Genomic DNA, 23,000 nt, shown 5'->3' with positions numbered 1-23,000 from the left:
AAACAATCAATAAGAGAGCATTAAAGAGCAAATATAGAAAGTATTTAAAAATTGGTAGGATAAGAGAAAAGTATGGTTTCACGGATCCCTAGCATGAAATAGCCTTTTTGGGACTTATAGAGTTAAAAATAACTTAGAAGCCCTATGGCCCACTACAAATAAGCAAGGAATATTATCAAATAGAAAAAAAAGTAATATCAGGCACAGCTGGTGTTGAAAGTGCTTGGTGGGTTAAGGTCATTCTGACCTGGAACTACAAAGCCGAGCAGAATCCTAAGTGTGTGAGAAAGGCTGGCAGTAAAAACCACAGTAAAGCAGGAATTTACTGTCTAGTATCAGGTTGATAAGATAAGGAAATGTGTTGGCAAACTGTTTTACTTTCACCTCTGGAATTGTAAATCCTAGCATGACTGTTCTGCGGTCTTTGTAATCTTTGCTGTATATATCTCAAACCTTGCAACTGCAAAAATTACACTCAGACTTTCATCAAGCTCCTTTGTGTCTGTTTGTCACTCGCTGAATCCTTGTCCACCCTCTCGACGACCCTGTTCCCGTCGGACTGAACTGCCCCGGTCTGGGCTGGTCCGTCGCACTGTGGAAATGCAGTTAGAATAAGAATGCAAACAGAAATCAAAATGAAATCAAATGACACATCTTTCATTAATAACTTTAAATCGCAATGGACTGAACTCTTCAGTCAAAAGACTAGTTGAATGGATTAAGTAAAAAAAAAATTCCATCTTTTTGTTGTCTACAAGAAACCTATCTCACTTTCAAGGACAGGCACTACCTTAAGGTGAAAGGATGGAAAAAAATATTCCAAGCAAATGGTACTAAGAACAAAAGCAGGAGTTGCAATTCTAATATCTGACAAAATAGACTTCAAACTAAAACTAATCAGAAGAGATAAAGAGGGACACTTCATTCTGATCAAAGGGACAATTGACCAAGAAAATATTATAATCATGAACATATGTGCGCCAAACTCTGGTGTACCCTACTTCATAAAAACAGTACTATAGATCTTTAAGACCCAAACTAATCCCAACTCATTAATAGTAGGGGACTTCAATACCCCATTGTCTCCATTAGACAGGTAAACAGGACAAAGAATAAACAGAGAGACATCTGAATTAAACAATACCATACATCAAATGGATCTATCAGACAGCTACCTAATATTCCACCCAAGTTAACAGACAGACATCTGAATAAACAATATCATATATCAAATGGACCTAACAGACATTTACTGAAGATTCCACCCAAGCACCAAAGAATATACTTTCTATTCAGCGCCCCAAGGAACTTTCTCCAAAATCGACCACATACAGGGGCACAAAACAAGCCTCAACATATACAAAAAGAAATTGAAACAATTCCATGCGTTCTATCAGACCACAATGCAATAAAGCTTAAAATCAACACTGGAAGAAACCTTTGTAACTACACAAACTCATGGAGATTAAACAACACACTCCTGAATAATGAGTGGTTCAACAGAGAAATTAAGAAAGAAATAAAAGAATTCCTGGAATTCAATAAAAATGACAATACAACACAACAAAACCGCTGGGACACTTTAAAAGCAGGCCATGGAGGGATGTTTATAGCTCTGAGTGCCTACATTAAAAAATCAGAATGAATACAAATAAATGACTTAACATTGCAACTCAAGACACTTGAAAAGCAACAACAAATGAAACCCAAACCCAGCAGACAAGAAGAAATAACAAAAATCATAAAAGAAACTAATGAAATAGAAACAAAGAAAACTATACAAAGAGTCAACAAATCCAAGAGCTGGCTCTTTGAAAAGATAAACAAGATTGACAGACCCTTAGCCCAGTTAACCAAAAGAAAGAAAGAACACCTCCAAATTAACAAAATCATAGATGAAAGGGGAAACCTCACAACAGACACCAAAAAAGATACAGAACATTCATTATAAGGGAATACTTTGAAAACCTATACCCTACTAAATTTGAAAACCTAAAAGAAATGGATGTCTATCTAAAATCATAGGAATCACCAAAACCAATCAAGATGAGATCAACAGCTTAAACAGACCCATTAACACATACCATTAACACATAAGGAAATTGAAAGAGTAGTACAAAATCTCCTGACTAAAAACACCCAAGGCCCAGATGGATTTACAGCAGAATTCTACCAGTCATTTAAAGAAGATCTATATCCAACACTACTTAATTTATTTAAAAAGATAGAAACAGAGGGAGAACGTCTAAATTCCTTCTATGAAGTCAGCATTACTCTAAGATCAAAACCAGGCAAAGATACAACCAAAGAAGAAAACTATAGACCCATATCCTTAATGAACTTGGACACAAAAATTCTCAACAAACAGCATACAGACACACATCCAAAAGATCATCCACCATGATCAAGTAGGCTTTATTTCAGAGATGCAGGGATGGTTCAATATACATAAGTCAATAAACATCATAAATCACATAAATGGACTTAAAGACAAGATCCACATGGTCATCTCAATAGATGCAGAGAAGGCCTTTGACAAAATTCAACATGCGTTTATGTTCAAAGTCCTAGAGGGAATTGGACTGGAGGGAACATACTTCAACATAATTAAAGCTATATACAGCAAACCCACAGCTAACATCATCCTAAATAGAGAAAAAGTAGAAGCATTCCCATTAAAATCAGGAACCAGACAAGCCTGTCCACTATCTCCACTCCTTTTTAATGTAGTGCTTGAAATTCTTGCAAGAGCAATAAGACAAGAAAAGGAAATTAAAGGCATAATAATTGGAAAAGAAGAGGTCAAATTATCCTGTTTTGTAGATGATATGATATTATATCTAAGAGACACCAAAAATTCCACCAGAAAACTCCTAGAAATGATTAGTACTCTTAACAAAGTGGCAGGTTACAAAATTAATCTACAGGTCAGTAGCCTTTCTATATACCAATGACAAGCAATACGAGAAAGAGCACATGGAAACACTCCCCTTCCCTTTCACAATAGCTGCAAAAAATATCTCGGAATAAACCTGACTAAAGACATTAAAGCCCTCTACAATGAAAATTTTAAATTTTTAAAGAAAGAGATTGAGGAAGACATCAGAAGATGGAAGGACCTCCCATGCGCACGGATTGGAAGAATTAATATTGTGAAAATGACCATCCTACCAAAATCCATTTATAAATTCAGTGCAATGCCAATGAAAATCCCCATGACCTTTTTCCACAGAATTGGAAAAAACCATCCTAAGAGTCATATGGAAGCACAAAAGACCTCGGATAACCAAAGCAACCCTGAGCACTAAGAGCAATGCCTGGGGGGATTACTATACCAGATTTTAAGCTGTATTACAGAGCTATAGTCATAAAAACAGCATGGTACTGGTACAAAAATAGACCCATAGATCAAAGGAACAAAATCGAAGACCCAAATATGAGAACATGCAATTTCAGCCACCTCATATTTGACAAAGGGGCCAAGAATATTCACTGGAGGAAAGACAGCATGTTCAGCAAATGGTGCTGGCAAACCTGGATCTCCACCTGGAGAAGAATGAAACTAGACCCCTATCTTTCACACTGCACAAAAGTCAATTCCAAATGGATCAAAGACCTCAATGTGAAGCCTGAAACTCTGAAACTGTTAGAAGAAAACTTTGGCAATAACCTACAAGATACAGGTATAGGAAAAGATTTTCTAAACCAGACTCAACTGCTCAGGAAATAAGGTCAAGAATCAACGAATGGGACCTCATTAAACTAAAAAGGTTCTGTACATCAAAAGAAGTAACCAAGAAAGTGAAGAGAAAACCCACAGAATGGGAGAAAAATCTTCACCAGTAACACATCTGACAGAGGTTTAACATCCAGAATATAAAAAGAACTCAGCAAACAAAGAGTCAAGAAAGTAAGTAACCCAATTAAAAAGTGGGCTAAGGATCTGAGAGTTCTCAAAAGAAGAAATAAAGATGGCTAAGAAGCACCTTAAAAGGTGTTCAACATTGTTAGTAATTGGGGAAATGCAAATTAAAATTAAGATTGTACCTTAGCCCAGTCAGACTGGCTAAGATCAAGTGAACAAATAATACCAAATGTTGGAGAGGATGTGGGGAAAGGCAAATGCTCATCCATTTCTGGTGGGATTGCAAACTTGTGCAACCCCTATGGAAAGCAGTGTGAACCCTTAAAAAACTAAAAATGAACCTAACATTTGACTCAGTTATACCAGTCCTTGACATATACCCAAAGGACTCATCCTATTGCAACAAACATCCATGTTTGTTGCTGCTCTTTCCACAATAGCTAAGAGATGGAAGCAACCTAAGTGACCCTCAACTCACGAGTGGATAATGAAAATGTGGTACATTTACACAGTGGAGTTCTACTCAGTGGAAAGAAAGATGAAATCATGAAATTTGCAAGTAAGTGGATGGAACTAGACACTGTTATACTAAAGTGAAGTAACACAGACTCAGAAAAACAAATGACATACGCTTTCCCTCATATGTGGATCCTAGCATGAAATCCTTATGAGTGAGAATGGATCCAGACATAACTACAGGAACCAGAATAATGAAAAGGAACCAGGGAGGTAAAGGGAAAGAAAGAACCTGAGAGAAGAACAGTAGGAAACAGGTGTTACTAAGTGAGAAATAGATAAAGTTTATTTAAATGGGAGGTGGGAGGGATGGTTATACAAGGAACCTTGGAGATAAACAGAAAGAAGGAGCTCAAGAGAGGTAGGACCATAGAAAATGGGCATTATCAAGGGAGAAATGCGGAAAATGGGAACATTGTAATTGAGGAAGCCATGGCGGAAGAGTTAGACAGTGAGAGAGATAAATAATGCCTAGCTAGTCTTAAAAAAAAAACAGAGGGAACCATATTGGTCCAACAACCTACTGACAAATTATACATACATTATCTCTACATGAGTCCATGTGTATAGCTAAAGGCTACATGACAAGAAACAGTGCCAGACAGGAGATACCTTCCTTGAGTTGTTGGCCAGGGTGGTCCAAGAGACTCCCAAAATTACTCAGGCTATTGCCACAGCCCTTGATGGCCTCCCAGAAGAACTAGAAGGTAAGACCCTACTGCCAAAGACAGAACCCACTTCAGACACAGGATTTGGAGCAATAGAGCTGCAACTGACCTACAACCACTTCCCCTGAAGGCGAGCTCTCATAGCTTTGGAGAACGCTATGGATGTGCCAAGGGAAAACATCAATGGATGACCCAGCACCAGTTTCAAGACCAAATAACCACATCAATGGCCAGCACAGCAGACGTCATTGATGCAGTAGTGGCACTTTTATCTTGGGTGCAATCAACAGCTACCTAATTTGACTTAATGCCCACACAAAGGGAGGAAACTCAAGTGTGGTACTATAAACATAACCTAATACATGGCTGGAGTGGTCACAGATCTTAGAGAAAACCCAAGACTGTCACATCACTAGACTAATGTGATTTCTTACTATGTGCAAAATATGTATCCTAATATTTACAGAGAAGTAACCCAGTCACCACTCATCAAAGAAGCTCATTTTGTACCGGTCAGACTATTACCGAGTACCACAACTGGTCATATATGGACATTGTCTATGAATTGCCCAGGCCTAAGGGACACATCTCCAATGCAACCTCTACACCTAAGGCTTATGGAACATAGAACAGGGATAAAGAAGAGGACACTAATGAATCTCTCAGTTCTCAATAATGAAGCTCCCTCATACAGCGGAGGGCCAGAAACATAAAAGGTCATAAATGGCCAAAGTGGAGAGATCAAGAGTCTGCTGAGCAATGGTCCTTCAACAGGACCCCTTTATTAAACTTCACCCACCCAAGGCTCAGGGACCATCACAGAAGAGGGGGAAGAAAGATTGTAAGAGCCAGGAAGGAGGTACATGACCATATGGAAACACAGTCTACAAGCTCCTGGGAACCTGCTCATATGATTCTATGACAATGGTGTCAGCACACACAAGTACCATGCAAATTCAGGCAGACAGTAACCCAGCACAGAACTGGAAAAATGAACAGCAGACCCCAATCTTATCTGAAGGAATGTTGGCGAGTGATTGCTACTAGATGAAGAACAGCTTATCTTCCTGAAACAAGGGACTCTAGATAGGCTGACTAGACTCAGTGGACAGACTTGAACTGAGGAACAGCTGGGGACACTGACAACACAGTTGGCCTTAACAGGGCTCCAGTTGGGTGGGGAGCTATGAGAGGGTCCCAGTGGGGACGGGGGTATAAAGATGATCAAGACTGTTTGAGATGTTCTGTATGAAATACACAAAAATCCAATTAAATTAAAATATATATTTAAAAATAAAAATAATTTAAGAATAATAAAATCTAAACAAAGTATCTGAGGCTAATAAATATGTTAATGAGCTCGATTTAGTGATTCCACAATGTATTAATGCACTATAAGTATTTATGTTTTTTGTCTATTAAAAATTCATTAATAATTTTTTAAGTAAGTAGTTCACAAGTAAAGAGCTACAGTTTCAAGTAATGAACCTCTCAATATTGCTTGAGCAGAGCCTGGCTGCCATTGGGCTCTCTAGAAGGGAATCTGAGCCTCAGGCAGGAGGTTGAGTAGCTGGCCCCAGAGGGCCCATCAGTAGTCTGCTTTGAGGCATGTGATCAGATGGCTGCCCAGGCCAGAGAACTGCAAAGAGTTAGACCCAGGAATGCTGACAGGACCCACTAAGGAGATGTTGTGAGCAAGGTAGAGGGGTGGATAGAGCCATTCAAATGACAATGGCTCTATTAGTTTATAAAATATTTTTAGATGGTTTAATAACAAAAACAGATAAAGTGAAACTCTCCTTTCTGAGAACCAGTCCCACCTCTGACAAAGGAATCTCTGTATTTCACTCCTATTAATGTCTGTGTCTCATAAATTTTTATATGTACAAACAAACACAGCTAGCCCCCCACTTCTGGTATTTCAGCTTTATGATGGCACAAAAGCAATGTAGATTCAGTATAAAGAACACTTTGAATTTTGATCTTTCATCTTCTCTGGGTGTGTGATACAGCATCCTCTTGTGTGGGAACAATTGAGTTGCAGCTGCATTAGCCACCAGCCCACAAGAGGAGACAGCTGACACTGTACTACTAATCTAGGATGCTCAATGGACTATGTGCATTTTCAACTTCCAATATTTTCAATGAGTTTATTGGGACAGATCCTGATCAAGGGACAGCTGTTTATACCTGTACTCAGTTAGTTTTATTTTCAACTTGACACAACAACCTAGAGTCACCTGGGAAGAGGGAACCTCAATTGAAGAATTTTCTCAGACTGGCTTGTGGCCATGTCTGGCTTGTGGGCCATTGACACGAGAGAGCCCAATCCACTGTGGACAGAACCATCTCTGAGCAGGTGAGCCCAGGCTGTATAAGAAAGCTACCTGAGTGAGCCAGTGAGTGAGCAAGTAAGCAACCTCCCTCCATGGTTTCTGCTTAAGTTCCAGTTTGAGTTCTTGCCCTAACTTCCTTCAGTGATAGATTGTGATCTGGACGTGTAAGACTCATAACCCTTTTCCCCCAGGAAATTGTTTTTGGTTGTTGGGGACTCCTGCTGTGTAAAGTAGCAGTTTCTCCATGTCCGGAAAGCTCACGGGCTTGGATTCAAATACAGAGACTCCTTTTATCAGCAGGGTGCCTTCCCAGCATCTTCCTGACTCATCTGTGAAGTGACCGCCACAGATGCCCTACCATAAACATGGCCTCACAGAAACATGGCCACCGGCTCTGAAACTGCCAGGTTTTCCTGTGTGATTTTCAGACAATGTCTGGCAGCCTGGCAGGAGCCCACCACCACATGTAAATGAGGCATCCTAAAAGTACCTATCAGCTAAGGCTTTTATCACTACCCCCACAGTATAAAGTATCCTGGTTTTCCCTCAATAACCGGAGCTGGATCACTAAGGTTTGGAGCCGAGCTGAGTCACTGAATAAAGGGGCTGTACCACTGACTGAGCTGAGTCCTGTGTCTTACTGCCTACGATCCAGTCTCCCCAGGGGGGCACTATCCTTCCATCATCGACTCACAGAAATCCAGCTTTTGCCGTCCTCACACATCCCCACGTGATCCAGCGGCCGGTGGATTTCGTATCTCGAGGGAGTGCACGGTGGAAATTGGGACAGAACCCGACCAGGCCAGCCCCGGTAGCAGAGACCCACAGCGATGCGGTGCGGGACCCGCTGCACCCCAGGTGCATGCAGGAGACCGGTGCCACGCCCATCAGCTGGCGCCCCGAGATTCCTATGCCCCCATATCTGGCGCCCAACGTGAGAGCCTCTGAACCTCATGCCAGCTAGCAGCTGGTGCCCACTGAAATGCAGGATTCGTGAGTACCTCTCCCACCAGGAGAGCAGCAAAAATCTTTTCTTTCCTTCATCTCCCATCAGGAGACAAAAAAAGGCGGCTGTGCCACAAAGCCTCCCCACTCGTGGGGCTTGGCTTTCTCTTTTCTCTTTTCTCTTTTCTCCTTCTAAAGTAAACTTCTCTGCTCAGTTTTGTCATCCTGCCCCGAGACATTCAAACCACATCTAAAACCAGTTAAGTGAGAATTTAAATTAACTAGCCCTGTGGAGCACTTGAAAATTCAAGGTGGCTCCTGGCCAGAACAAAAGATTTAAAACCGTCACTTTTTTTTCTGCCGTCTAGAGGCTTGTATCTTGTCAGGGCGCTCCAACCCCTTAGTGCCAGACTGCTGCAAAACGCTTCCTTTTATAATGGGAAATTCAACATCACGCCAGAAAAAACTCCAAATTCGTTCCCTTAGAGCCTCACTTAAATCAAGAGGGCTTAAGATCTCCCAAAAGGAAAGCTTAAAATTTTGGAATGAGGTGTATCAATTCGCACCCTGGATCCTATCAGCAGACATATCTGATCCAGAGGTCTGGAACTTTCTTGCGCATCTGGCTCGTAAAAAAGAAATTCAAGAAAGGCATAATTTCCCTCTTTCCTTTTTCCCGATAATGGCAGCCATCCAGCAATGCTTAAAAAACCCACCTAAGATTGAGGAAAGCTTACAAACACCAGAAAATAATAAAGGAGAGGTTTTAAGTGATAAAAAAAACCCTGCAGACTGCCCAGTAGCAGATTCAACAGCCCAAAAAATAAAATTTGACCAAGTCAGACAAAACCCACCCATCAACAAAATTAACTCTTACCCCCCTCTTGCTGATTTAACAAGCCCAGATATTAACACCCAGACTTCAAAAGCTCCCAAAGATCCTCAGATAAATTCCCCTTCACCTCGGCTACCGCCACAACTTGTGGCTCCACCACCACCTGTGGTGCCATTCCAGCCACGCCCTACAGCCACAGAGCAACTGTGTAATCTTAGAAATAGTGGAAGTTGCCAGCCTCAATGGTCTCAGGACCCCCAAATCCCACCGGTAGAGGCTTTTCCTCTTAAGTTACAAATAACAAGGCAACACACACTAGCCTGGTACCCACTCCCAGCAGTGGAACTTAAAGAATTGCGCCAGGCTGTCCGTGAGGATGGAATTCATGCTCCATGGACAAAATCTATACTACAAACATTTAATACTAATTTGCTTACCCCCCAGGACTGGAGGTATATCTGTAGGTCTACCCTCCCCAGTCCATTATTTTTACAATGGGAGGCCTTATTTAGAGATGAGTGTCTAATGCAGGCTAAAAGAAATGACACTCATAATCAGCAGCTAAGACCCCAACTGTTTACCCTTAATGTACTTAATGTATATAGAGGGACAGATGCTCCTCCCATCACCCGACACTGGGCTCAAACACACCCAGTACCTCCCATCATGGTCAGATGGAAGGACCCCTTTGATGGACTCTGGAAAGGAACAGATCCATTGTTAACAACAGGGAGAGGATTTACTTGTGTTTTCCCACAGGACCAACCAAAGCCTATTTGCATTCCAGCTAGAAATGTCAGACACCTCCCCACCCACGAGGAAAATGGCTCGCATGACCCTGACAAAAACAAAGAAAAGAAAGAGACAGAGACGACGTCCAAGGCCACCCCGGATCACGTGGAGAGAGATCCATGACCTAGGGAGACTGCATGCCACAGATGACCCCTGTAGCTTCCTTCTCTGACATTCTCGTGGCTGTCTTTACCCTGCTTAGCACCAACTCTTCAGACAGCCCCCAATCTCCCTAATACCATGTTCTAGAGATTTTAATTTTCAGAGAAAGAATCAGATTCATGGGACAATCGCTGGAGCATTGGAGCAATGGCAGAATTCTACTCAGGTGTATTTTCTAGGTACCCCACAGCTAACCTTTGTGCCTCTTAACAGCTTACATCTGCAACCAAGCATGTGTTAACTTATAATGTTATTTTACAGGAAAGATAGAGGACCAAATAAAATCAGCTGTGTCCTAGAGCAAGCTTAACTTTCTTCCCTTCACCATCTACCCCAATGTCTTATAGCTTTTGTGTGCATCCAGCAATAGATCTTTGCTGTCAGCAGTACCAGCTACCACCCTTCTCTACCCAGGAGCTGCCAGCAGAAAAAGACATCACTGACTTTCATCTAAGTGGATTCAAACAGCTAACTATCTATTCAGTTACATTTTCAGCAGCAAGCCTCCCCAGTCTGTTCCTATAGAGCGAGGAAAAGCCCAAAACTGTCTTAATTTCTCTTTATCCACCTTTGTATAACAACAATTACATCCCAGGAGCTGTCAGCAGAGAAAGATCTTCTTCCCCCTACTGACAGGAGACCGAACCTGCACTGGATGCTGGAGATGTTGCCATGACAACACGCTGTATCGACTCCGCCCTTGGCTGAAGACAAGCTGAACCGAGCAGTGACATTCGTAACTGGTAGCCAGGAGTTTCTCCAGCAGCAGATGAACTTTCTTGCCAGAAGTTATGCTTCACAATAAAAGAACATTGGACTTGATAGCTGTTAAACATGGGACTATATGATATTGGGAAAGATACTGTTTCTTTGTATATGAATCAGATGTTGTTGAAACCAATGTTAACACCCTCAAAACTTTGTAATCTATTGGCTTGTTTTGCATGGCTCCTATCCCTTATTGCTCTCTGATGATACTATGTATTGTGCTTGCTCACTGCTCCTTAAGATTTCTTTGCTGATTGTTACTGCCATTTGCTAAAATCACCACAGGAAACAGGTCATGGTCAGTTATCAAACTTTGGATTTTCCCGAGATGAAATGAGTTGCTTCTTAGGGCTGGCGATGACACTTTTTCATATTTTAATCAAAGAGGGGGAGATGTTGGGGTCCTCTGTTATGCAAGTAGAAGTCTCTTCACATCCGGATAGCTCATGAGCTCGGAAAACCATGTGCTGCAGACTCCTTTCATAGCAGAGTGCCTTCCTGGCATCCTCCCTGACCCTTCTCTTTAAGTGCTCGCCACAAATTCATTCCCTCTGGCACAGGAGCTACCAGGTTTTAATCAGGCATTGTCTGATAGCCTGATAGAAGCCCACCGCCCTATGTAAATGAAGCATTTCAGGAGTACCTATCAGCTAAGGTTTTTACTACCACCCCCATAGTATAAAATATCCTGGTTTCCCCTCAATAATCGGAGCTGGATCACTAAGACTTGGAGCCGAGCTGAGTCACTGAATAAAGGGGCTGTACCACTGACTGAGCTGAGTCCTGTGTCTTACTGCCTATGATCCAGTCTCCCCAGGGGGCACTATCCTTCTGTCATCGACTCACGGAAATCCAGCTTTTGCCGTCCTCACACATCCCCACTTGATCCAGCGGCCGGTGGATTTCGTATCTCGAGGGAGTGCACGGTGGAAATTGGGACGGAAACCGACCGGGCCAGCCCCGGTAGCAGAGACCCACAGCGACGCGGTGCGGGACCCGCCGCACCCCAGGTGCACGCAGGAGACCGGCGCCACACCCAGCAGCTGGTGCCCAGAGATTCCTGCGCCACCATATTGGTCAGCATGTTTATCGTAGACACAAGAAGAAAACTAGAATGGTTTGAATTTGAAACATCCTCTATTGTATAGCAATTTCCTCCTAATTGAAACATTCCATCCTAGAGGTAAGCTCCTTAAAATTCAGAAAGTTCTGAAAGGAGGCTCTTTAAGACTTAGGAAGTAAACAACTCAGAAGTCTCAGGAAGTCCCTGAAACTTCCCAGATTCCCAAGACCAGTTCTCCCTAAGCTTATACATAAAACAGTGGAGACTGCTGAAGGTTCTAGCTTTTGTGAGTTGTCCCTTATACTGAGATGGGCTTTCAGTAATACAGCTGCCTCTGAGTCTTCCCTGCTCCTGTAACTCTCACCCACATTCCTGTAAATAACTGCAGCAAACTCATTGGTTTACCAAGTTAGACTTTGGTGGTATCATTACTTTAGTCTGTTGCCATGTTCCTATCTGGGGTGAATAGACATTTATTTGTTCATGTCTCCCCAGAAAATGTGCGACACCACACTCTCACTGTCTCAGGCTTTAAACACTTGCTCATCAGTTGGCAGCACTATTTTGGGAGGCTGTGGAACTTTTGTGAGGTGGGGCCTAACTAGTGAAAGTAGGTCACTAGAAGTGGGGTCTTTGGAAGCAATACCCTGGCCCCATTTCCAGCACCCTCTCTGCTTCCTAGTCTGCTGCCATGTGAATAGCCTCCTCCACACACTCCTGCCACCATGTCCTAAGATTCCTTGTCATTCCTTCCCTGTTGCAATAAACCGAACACCTCTGAAACAGTGAACAAAAATAAACCTTTCCTCCAGTTGTCTGTGTCAGGTACTTTGGTCACAGCAATGCAAAAGTTATAGATATATGTATAATCTGCACCTATATCTACCCTTCTCCTCGATCAGACATTCTCTTACCTGAATGAAGATAGAGCCACATATCTAATCCCTGCCCACTGTCTGGAAGAAGGAGGGATGACAAAGGTGTCACTTGGTCCTGTTAGCCCACAGTACTCTTGTGCTATAGCTTTGACTCAATTTCTGCCTACCTGGTAGAGGTGAGGTCCTGGTGGTCAACACCTCATTCTTTCCCACAGAAATGTCTTTTGGTCTACTTCAAACTACTCACCATTTAGCTGCTTCTCCTTGGGTTAAAGGACTGGGATTCCTTAAACTGAAGCCTGTAGGAAATAAAACAGAACAAGACCCCAAAACAAAACAGAAAGACTTTGAAGCATTGAATCCTCCAGAAAGCCTACCTTTGCAATTTCTACAAGAGTGTACTTCATGATCATCTTTAACATCTTGGAGGCTGCAAAGACTTCATACATGCTGGTACTGACCGTGGCCTCTAAGGCCACCATGAGCACATCAGCCCTCTCTGGAGGGGTCAGGTATTTCCTGAAGAACTGAAAGAAGAGAAGAGCTCTCCACTTTGCCAGTGTCCCATTTAAAGACTGCCCCAAAGCCTCTGGCCTCCAGAGAAACCCATCAAGCAGGATCCCCTGGGGAGGCAGACCCTGGGAAGTATGTGTGTATGAAGCCCCAGCAATGATCAATAACCCAGACACTGTGACACAGAGGACAGTGACAGAAGCATTTCAATTCTGAGCTCAGAATGCAATCTGGGGAGTCAATTGGCAAGGAGTTCTGTGCCTAGTAAGTTTACAGCTTTCCAAAGCAAAGAGACCCGCTGTTCCATAAAACCTCAGTGCCTCATGTATGAATCTGCACTGCCATGTGAAGTTTGTTGCATTCAAACATTATTGGTGACAACTATGTATATGGCTCTCTTATTGGGATCTGGGGAGGGCTGATAACAAGATGCCTTTATGCCTTTGCCCTCTAGGAACTTACCATCAGTTGGAACAATGAAGGAGGAAAGCTAGTGAGATGTGAGAAATGCTAACAAAGCCTGTGGCAGGGTGCTGAAATCAGCCTGACAGACTAGAGGAGGCGTCCTGGAGTCCAGACTGAGGGAAAATGGGGAGCAAGTTCTAGGAATGGGCAGGATGTACAAAGGCTGGGAGAGGAGCTCATGCTGAGAGGAGCTCAATGGGACTGTAGTGTCCTGCACCAGAGACCTGGGTAGGGAGAAGAGGAAGTTGAGACAGGATGAGGCAGGACAGATAAAGCACAAATGTCCTTGCAGGCCAACTGTGGAAGTTCAAACTGCAGAATAAGGACAATGGTCGGGGGCATCTTACAGTCTGGGAAGAATACTACAATGAGGTCTGTACTTTAGAAATATCTTTCTGGATGCACATAGGTATGAAGTGACAGAGACATGGCTGAAAACGGGACAACTGTAGTGACCCAGGCAAGAAAGACGTTATAGCAGACTCAGTCAGGGGCTGAAGTAGGGCTACATCAGGGTGGACAAATTCAAGAGCTGCTTAGGAGGCAGAGAAGACAGGTGTAGTGCTGAATTGTATGTGGAAAGGGAAGGGAAGGAAGGAACAAAATGACCCCTGGATTTCTGGCTGAAGTAATCAGGGTTGGCTGTCTAGCCTGGGAACACTAGAGCTAAGACAACCCATATGCCCTTACTGAATGAAGTTAGAGCTAAAGCACAATCAAAGGCACACTAGCACACTGTACAGGCAGAGAATAATGTTGACCATACTTTTCCCTAAAACTCACCTGGTGACCTCAAATTTCACACAGCTCAAGTGTGGCTAAGAGAATCACCTTATACCTCCAGCCTGCTATCCCCAAGACCTTGGACTTTGCCCCAGTCTATGATGCCCCAGTCTATGGAGATTACTCTTCTGTGGCCCCACTTCAGGGTCCCCTCTTCAATCTATCCCCCAGCCCTCTTTCTCCTCTGCTAACCCTCCACCTCTGTGGATCCTGTGCATAATGGACAGTGGATTACCAATGTGAGATTCTGCATGTTGGCCAGCCAATTTCCATGGAAATGCTTCTGTAAGTCCTTCAGGATGCTCTGTGTCTTTGGTCTCATACCTCCAATCCAAAAACAGAAAGCAAGGGGCTAGTAAGAGGGAGAGAAACCCAAGTTCCCATCTCCCCTCCAATCCTCAGAGCAATAGTGATAAATGGATGAAATAGCAGTAACCCAAAAGAACGGGAAGGAGTTCCCTAGCACCCAAGAAAAAGGTAGAGAGAAGACGTGGCTGGGGACTCAAGCTGGGCCCCTATAACATGACAGAATCTCTACTGATCCATCCCTATGTGCTTAGCAACATGAATCCCCTACTGAATCACAAGAAGCCAGGCTCTCTGAAACTCACTTAGGGGTGTTTGCAAATTCCAATGTCACATCTATGATTGTGATTTTCTGGGACAGAGGAGCTAGATCAAGGATCCCCAGATTTGTTCCCCGAGAAAGGATGCTTACTTCCCCAGTGTTACACTTAGGATGGACAACTGGGAAATATTAAAGACCCAAACAGACCCTCCTGGGGTACAAGCTTAGCTTCCCCATCACCCCCAAGAACATCATTGAAAAGGACATGGTATCAGATATGGGGTTGGCACTCATGCAGATTAAGTTTCAGATCTACTCATTGTTGATCAGCTGTTCTCCCTACATCATGGCATATCATGTTCCCTCTTGGGTAACCCCAGAAAAGGGACCAGCCTTTTGGACAATGTCTGAAACAATGCAGACATCCTCTGATTCAGTGGGTCCAACAGTAAGTAGTCACCCAGGCTCAGCTCACTTACTTCTCTGAAGTACAAGCATCGTGAACAAGTAATATAGAGCCTCCGATGCCCCTGCACTGATCTCTTGATTGGCGTTCATACAGAAGAGGCCCAAGATGCCCATTAGTTTCCCGTTTATGGAAAACGATGTCATGTGCTGACAGGAAGTGAAAAATGGTTAGCTGTCCAACATCCTGAAAAGAGCTTCTCCCCAGTGAGACCCTCAACCCTCTTTTCCATGTTCTTCCATCATTGCCTATGCGTATCCCTGCCCTCCCCAACTCTACACTATCCTGGACAAGAAAAGCCTCTCTAACCAGGTTACAAAGAAAGGGGCAGCCAGAGCCCTAAACACATTAGCCAGTGGGCAGCTGGGTCTCTAGCCAGCTGTGTAGGCCAACAAGGCTTCAAGGCACCCGACTAATTGAGATCTCTAGGTTCAGAGCAAACCGAAGAACAATCAAGTCTCTTGTCTCTCAGGAACAGAAAAGCACTGATGCAAAAGAGTGGGAGGCCCTCTGACCACCAGTCTTCCCAAGAGCCTGGGCTCAGTCAGTGCTCCTGTGCAGAGAGCACTATTCCCCAAGTACTCACCAACAGTTCAGAGAAGGTGCAAATGAATCTTAGCAACCGGGTAATAGTGCCCAAGACTCGGGTCTGCTCATGTGTCTTGTCTGACGACGTTAACCATGGTAAGATGATCTGTACAGGGAGGAGAGAGACAGGCCAACACTGCCATGGAGCCGCATGTCTGGCTTGTCTGGCTTCTACAACCCTGACAACCAAAAAGACCGACAGGAGGGCAGTGCAGCGGGCTCCAGAGTGTAGGAACCCCATGAACTTGGCAAAGCAAGTTCCTTTGCACTTTGCCTGTCACTGAGTCTCTTCCCATAGGAAGACAACACTGATGTAGAACAAGGGCAAGGAGGAGTAAGAGGAAGTGGGAGATGGCATCCTTCTGACAGCCTATCTATACAAATTCCCAACCGCTAGGCTAGGAGAAGCAGTGAGATTCAGAGCCAGTGCGATTGGTAAGAATAGTGCCGCTAGTAAGGACTCTATGGACAAGAACTCACTCCACCTTCCCAGGAGTTCCGTGAGATGCTATTTTTATTGCTGTTCTAGGTTGATTCCAGGAGATAGGAGGGGTCTGTGTCCTGCTTGGTGCATACTTTTGGAAAGTGTCTTCTGGGATCACAGCTGAACATAGAAACCTTTCTCCCTGTCAAGGTCATTTATGTGGAAAAAGGGGGTAGAGAAAAGAAAAGGATGCGTTCGTTGGGAGTGTGACTCAGTGATAGAGCATTTGCCTAGCATTCCTGTGGACCTGGGTTCAATCCCTAGCACTGGTGGAGAGGGGAAAGAGAGGGAAACGAACCACCACCCATACCTGATATCCAATGTAAAAAGTCAGACTTGTCACAGATGTACACTTAAGATCTAGAATTAAGCTGGGCCTGGTAACTCACAACTGTAACCTTAGCACTCAGAAGGACTGTTGTGAGTTTGAGGCTAGGCTGGGCTGCAGCGTGAGACCCTGTCTCAAGCAACAAAAGTCTAAAATTATCAAGAGAAAATACATGAAACCTTAAGTAAGGCAAAAATTTCTTAGATAAGACAAGTCAGCCTGGTGACTCCGGCCTATAATCCCAGCTACTCAGGAAGTTAAAGTAGAGGAATAAAAAGGTCAAGGTCTGACTGGGTTACAGGATCAGTTCAAGGCCAGCCTGAGCAATTTAGTAAGACCCAGTGCCCCCCACCCCTGCCCCCAAAAAAGGACAAAAAGGAGAGAGAATGCAGCTCAGTAATAGAGGGTGTGATAGTTTGAATAAGAATGTCCCCCATATGCTCCAAGTATTTAGACACCACCCAAGTTGGTGGTGCTATTTGAGGAGGCTTTAGGAGGTAAGGCCTTGCTGGAGGAAGCATGTCACTGGGGCCAGGCTTTAAGAATTCTTAAGTCTTGCCAGATTTCCAGGAGCTCCCTGCTTCCTATGCCTGTTTGAAGATGTGATTGCTTGGCTTTCTACTCCAGCGACCTCTGTTGCAATGCATCCCGCACCATTATGGACTCTAATCCTCTGAAGCATAAATTAAATAAACTCTTCCTTCTATCGTTTGCCTTTGTCAAGATGTTTTATCACAACAACAGAAAAGTAACCAATAGGGTTTACCAAGCATATACAAGGCCTTGGGTTCAATCCCCAATACCACCAAAAAAAGACACATATACACTCAAAAAAAGACCAAAAAACCTATAATCATTAAAAACATTAATTGATTGGAGTTCCTGCCTGTGGATTGAGCCTTAATAACTCCAATCAATCAGAAAGCTGTTGATTACCCCCAAGACACCCATACCACCATTGTATTAATGGGCATATCTTTCTGAACCAGTTGTTATTGTTGCTTGCAGGGTTCACAGCTAGGTAAGATTGCTAATTACTTTTCTCTCTGTCCTAGTTACTATTGTGATAAAACACTCTGACCAAAAATAACTTGGAGAGGAAAGAGCTTATTGCTTCTTACCCTTCTAAATGACAGGCCATCCTTGAGGGAAGTTGGGCAGGAACTCAGGGTAAGACCCTAAAGGCCAGAACTAAAGCACAAATCACAGAGGAACACTGTTTACTGACTTGCTTTCTATGGCCTGTGTTCAGCCTGCTTTCTTATATAGCCCAGGGCTACCTGCCTAGGGATCGTACCACTCACAGTGGGCTGGGCCTTCCCCTATTGCTCAACAATCAAGAAAATCCTCATTGATATTTCCACAGGCCAATTCAATGGAGGAAATTCCACAGTTTAGGTTTTCTTTTCCCAGATGTGTCAAGTTGACAATCAAAGCCATCTATGACACAACCCCAGCAGCCTATATAACACCTTCCAGCACTATGAAAGTGAACCAGTAGGGAGGAAGTGTCCAGGTCAGTACCAGTTTTATTTCTTCATGTTCCGTGACTTAAATATGTGATGTCTTCAGCAATAGAATCTCACCTTCAAGTTCTGGTGGGTAACCAAGAGCAATGGTAGTAGCCTTTATTGTTTGGAGCCGGGGGGGGGGGGTCCATGGGACCCCCTGAAAAACAACGAGAAGGAAAGTGTGGTGGTTTGAATGAGAAATGTCTCCTACAGGCTCAAGTGCTGAACACTTGGTACTCAGTTGATTGCACAGTTTGGGAGGTCATGGAATCTTTAGGATATATAGGCTGCTGCAGGCAGGCGTTAAGAGTTCATAGCCTCACCCTACTTCCAGTGTGCTCTTTCTGCTTCATGTTTGTGGTTAAAGATGTGATCTCTTAGTTGTCAGCTCCCGTTGTTTGCTTCCATCCCTCCCCTCCATGATGAATTCTTAATCCCTCTGGAATTATAAGCCCTAATAAACTCTTCCTTCTGTAAGCTGCCTTGGTCCTGGTATTTTACCACAGCAACAGAAAAGTAACTAATACCACAGTTGGTATGCAGAGTGGGGAAGACTTCGGAACTTTGGACTAAAAAAGTGGTTGAATGCCATAAGCAGAGCTTAGCAGGTCATTCTAGTCAGAGCCTGGAAGACAGTGTTGCTGAGAGTAATGTGGATTATAAAGGCCCAGCTCAAGATGTTTCAGAGGGACATGGAGGCAAGGATTTAAAACAGCAACTGGGTTACAGGCCATTCATATGGCGTTTTGGGAAAGAATCTGGCTGCCTTTTGCCCCTGTCCTAAGAACTTGCCTGAGGCTAAATTAAAAAGCAATGGACTAATTTTCTTGGTAGAGGAAATTTTAAGACAGCTTATTGTTGAATCTGTGGCATGATTATTGCTGATATTTTTATGCAGGTCTACAACGAAAAAAAGCAAGTGTGGCAGAAAGAAATACAAAATGTATAGTTCGGAGAGAAAAGATACTAGTAAGCTTAATGTTGAAGCCAAGGTATGTGCTGGAAAAGAGGCTGTAATTTTTAAGGAGATTAGTATCATTAAGGAGAGGGTTGCTCTGCACTGGAACAACAGGAAGAGTGCCCTTGGGCCAAGACCCTACTCAGTTAAGCTTCCAACTTGTGGAAGGAAAAGGCCTAAGGAGTTTTCCGCTCCTGGAAAACAACAACATAGTATAGCTGCTGCAAATTCAAGGAGGTAAGAATCTACCCCAAGATGGCAGTCAAACTTGGCAGTATCATTCACATAGTACTGGCTTTGGAGGCATGAAAGATGCAAGAGTCAAGGGGTCCTAGATTATTCCTCCATAGTTTCAGAGACTGCGACCAGACAATGTGTGGAAGGGGAGTCCCTGCATGAAGGCTCTGGGAGGGCAGGAAGCCCTAGGAAGTCATTGTGTAAAGCTTGGGCTACAATAGAAACCCTAAGATGTTAGAGATGCCAGAGCTGTGAGACATCTGCCAAGGAGAGCTGCATACAGGGACTGGAACCAGCCCAAGAGAGTGATGCATGTTGTAGGCAGCAGGGGCAGCGCCATCTAAGCCCTTTGAAACTAAAGCTCCTGACATAAGACATGGGTCTACAGGATTTGGTCTTTGTTCTGCTAGTTTTTAGGCTTGCTTTGGTCTGATATTTCCTCACTATGCCCCCATTCCTCCCTTTTGGATTAGAAATGTGTATTCCATGTTATTATATGTTAGACATATGTAATTTGTCTTTTGATTTTTTTAAAGATTACAGCTAAAAGATTGTGTTAAATTTCAAAAGAAACTGGACTTTTGAACAGTGTTCAATCTGTGAAAGATTGTGGGAACTTTTAAAGTTGAAATAAATACATTTTGCGTTATGTGATGGCCATGAGCTTGTGGGGGCCAAGGAGTGGAATGTGGATGTTTGAATGAGACATGGCCCCCATAGGTTCAACTATTCGAACACTTGGTTCTTAGTTGGTAGTGCTGTTTGGGGAAAGTTATGGAACCTTTAGGAGATGTGGCCTTGCTGGAGGAAGCATGTCACTTTGTGGGGGGCAGCTTTGAGAGTTCATAGTTTTTCCCTACTTCCAATAAACTCTCTCTGCTTCCTGCCACCATGCTTGCAACTTGCTGCCATACCTCCCACCATGGTGGACTCTTACCCTTCTGTAACCATAAGCCCAAATAAACTCTTTCCTCTATAAGTTGCCTTGGTCATGGTGTTTTATCACAGCAACAGAAAAGTAACTAATACACATGTTAACCCACACCTGGCACTGGGCTTTTTGTTTGATAGCATATGGCATCTTCAAGCGACATTATCCTTTCATAGAGGGTAGCTCCATGTAAAATATACAGATGCACAGACACACAGACACAGACAGACAGACAGACAGACAGACAGACACACACACACACACACACACACACACACAAGATTTTAAGGAAGCTTCTAAAACAACTGGCTTCCATGTGGCTTTTTTCAAGCTCTTTAGTGTAATTTATTCCTCCCCAAACCCTGGTACTATAAACCTAGTCATGAACCCATGAGTTGAGAGGTCATAGACCCTAGGAGAGAACATGCTACTATTGTTTTGCCAAATGATTGTAGTATCAAACTGCCTTTTAAACACTTATCTTTTTTAATATTTTATTTTTTTATTTTTATTTTATGTGCAAGTGTACTGCCTACATGTGTGTAAGTGCACCCATGTTGTTAAACACTTATCTTTATACCAATGAATTTATGCAGTTCTCAACCATCATCAGAGAAGCTTCTTTTTGAAGTGGACAACAGTTAATACAGAGTCTCACAACTAGTCTCTGGGCTTGTAGAGAACAAGCCCAGCCCAGTTTGTAAGCATCCAGTTTGATGAAGTTACCTATTGTTGGCTCCCTGAACTGGGCTGCTCCAGTCATCTCTGCTGGATGTTATGAGCATCGAACTTGATGATGTTTTGCTATCTGTCTGCACCCTCTATTTGCTACTCATTATCTATTCTTTTGCTTGCTTTGCTTGCCATTTACTTAATAAACTCATTGAAGAACAAAAAAATATTGGTGATTTGAACTTTATCAAAGTGAATATCTGTTATTCTTCAAAGGATAGTTAAGAGAATAAAGGGGCAAGTCACAAAAAAATGGGAAAAAATAGCTGCAAATCATATATATGACAAAAATGTATATCCAGAATATATAAAGAATACTCAAAACTCAGCAACAAAATAAGCAAGGAAAAGATTTGAAAAGATTCTCTAGGTTTGAAGACATAGTCCATCAAGGCAAATCAAGTCATTAGGAACTCAGTCATTAGGAAATTCAAGTTTAAAGCCACAAAGAGATACTACCATTGCAAAACTGGCTGGCCTCTCTCCGGAATAAGTCGAATCCTCCCCCACTCCCCCCCCCCCCCCTCCCCTCCCCCCCCCCCCTCTCTCTCCCCTCGTCGCGCCCTCCTCTCTCTTTTTCGCGGCCCCCCCGAGGGAACCACCCCTGCTTCCCTGATCCTTTGCATCCAGACCAACCCAGTTCCTTCTGGGGTCCCCAGGAGCCCTCTGGGCCTGGCCCCGCCCTCACCTCCCTCTGCTTCCCTGGGCCTGCATGACTCTCAGGCCTCTCTCCAGGGTTAAGTCGATCACACCACCTGTGCCTTAATGCCCCCAGCCTCATTCACCCTCCCATCTCCCCCGCCTATCTCTCCTCCTAGCCTGGGACCTGTCCTATTCCTTTTCTGGGTGCCCCAGGCAAGGGGGAACCACCACTGCTTCCTGATCCTTTGGATCCAGACCAAGCCAGTTCCTTCTGGGGTCCCCAGGAGCCCTCTGGGCCTGGTCACGCCCTCACCTCCCTCTGCTTCCCTGGGCTGTACAACCCACCAGCCTCTTTCCTGGATGCCGGCGCTGACCTTTCCTCTTCCTGATCCTTTGCATCCAGACCAACCCAGTTTCTCAGTGCAGCCCCAAGAGCCCTTGGGGCCTCTTCCCACCCCCATCTCCTTTTCCATCTCTGGGTGGCACGGCCACCAGCTGCCCTACACCAGCATCTTTCCTGGGCCCTGCTCCCAGACCAGTCCAACCCCTAAATTCCTGAGGCCAAAATCTTTCCTGGAGGGATCCAGACTTTAGGGAAAAGCCGGAGAGCATCTTCATCTGACTTGGGCCTCTGTGGGAACTCCTGAAGACAAAAGCAATCTGGCCACTCCAATATAAAATCAAAAGAGAGAACTGGAAGCTTAGATGAATCAGCTTTTCATGCCCCAAAAGTAAACCACAAAGACACATAAAATTTACAAAAAGAAGCAGACCTAAACTTGAAGCCTTGAGTCTCACACAAGAATCAAAAACTGCAAAAGAAATTCACATGTGAAAATCACAGAGAAGCCGGGAGAGGTGGTGCACGCCTTTAATCCCAGCACTCTGTGAGTTCAAGGCCAGCCTGGTCGACATAGTGAGTTCCAGTACAGCTGGGGCTACAGGGAGACCCTGTCTCAAAAAGAC

The 23,000-nt window shown here is 43.8% G+C and overlaps 1 protein-coding gene across 1 annotated transcript in view; it reads right to left on the bottom strand.

Annotated features, from left to right (window-relative positions):
• LOC103731891 (maestro heat-like repeat-containing protein family member 7) overlaps positions 1 to 23,000 on the bottom strand; it is a 69,448-nt gene that overhangs the window by 34,006 nt on the left and 12,442 nt on the right. Inside the window, exons 7-10 of the mRNA XM_017797430.1 lie at positions 16,210 to 16,317; positions 15,637 to 15,772; positions 14,825 to 14,913; positions 13,206 to 13,355 (exon numbers count right to left, since the gene is read on the bottom strand). Coding sequence (XP_017652919.1) covers positions 13,206 to 13,355; positions 14,825 to 14,913; positions 15,637 to 15,772; positions 16,210 to 16,317 — 483 coding nt within the window. The remainder of the gene's footprint in view (positions 1 to 13,205; positions 13,356 to 14,824; positions 14,914 to 15,636; positions 15,773 to 16,209; positions 16,318 to 23,000) is intronic.

The sequence above is a fragment of the Nannospalax galili genome, unplaced genomic scaffold (assembly GCF_000622305.1).
Source record: "Nannospalax galili isolate Female #2095 unplaced genomic scaffold, S.galili_v1.0 scaffold113, whole genome shotgun sequence".
Lineage (NCBI taxonomy): Eukaryota > Metazoa > Chordata > Mammalia > Rodentia > Spalacidae > Nannospalax > Nannospalax galili.
The sequence above is the reverse complement of the archived record's forward strand: the minus strand, read 5'-3'. Positions and strand labels throughout refer to the sequence as shown.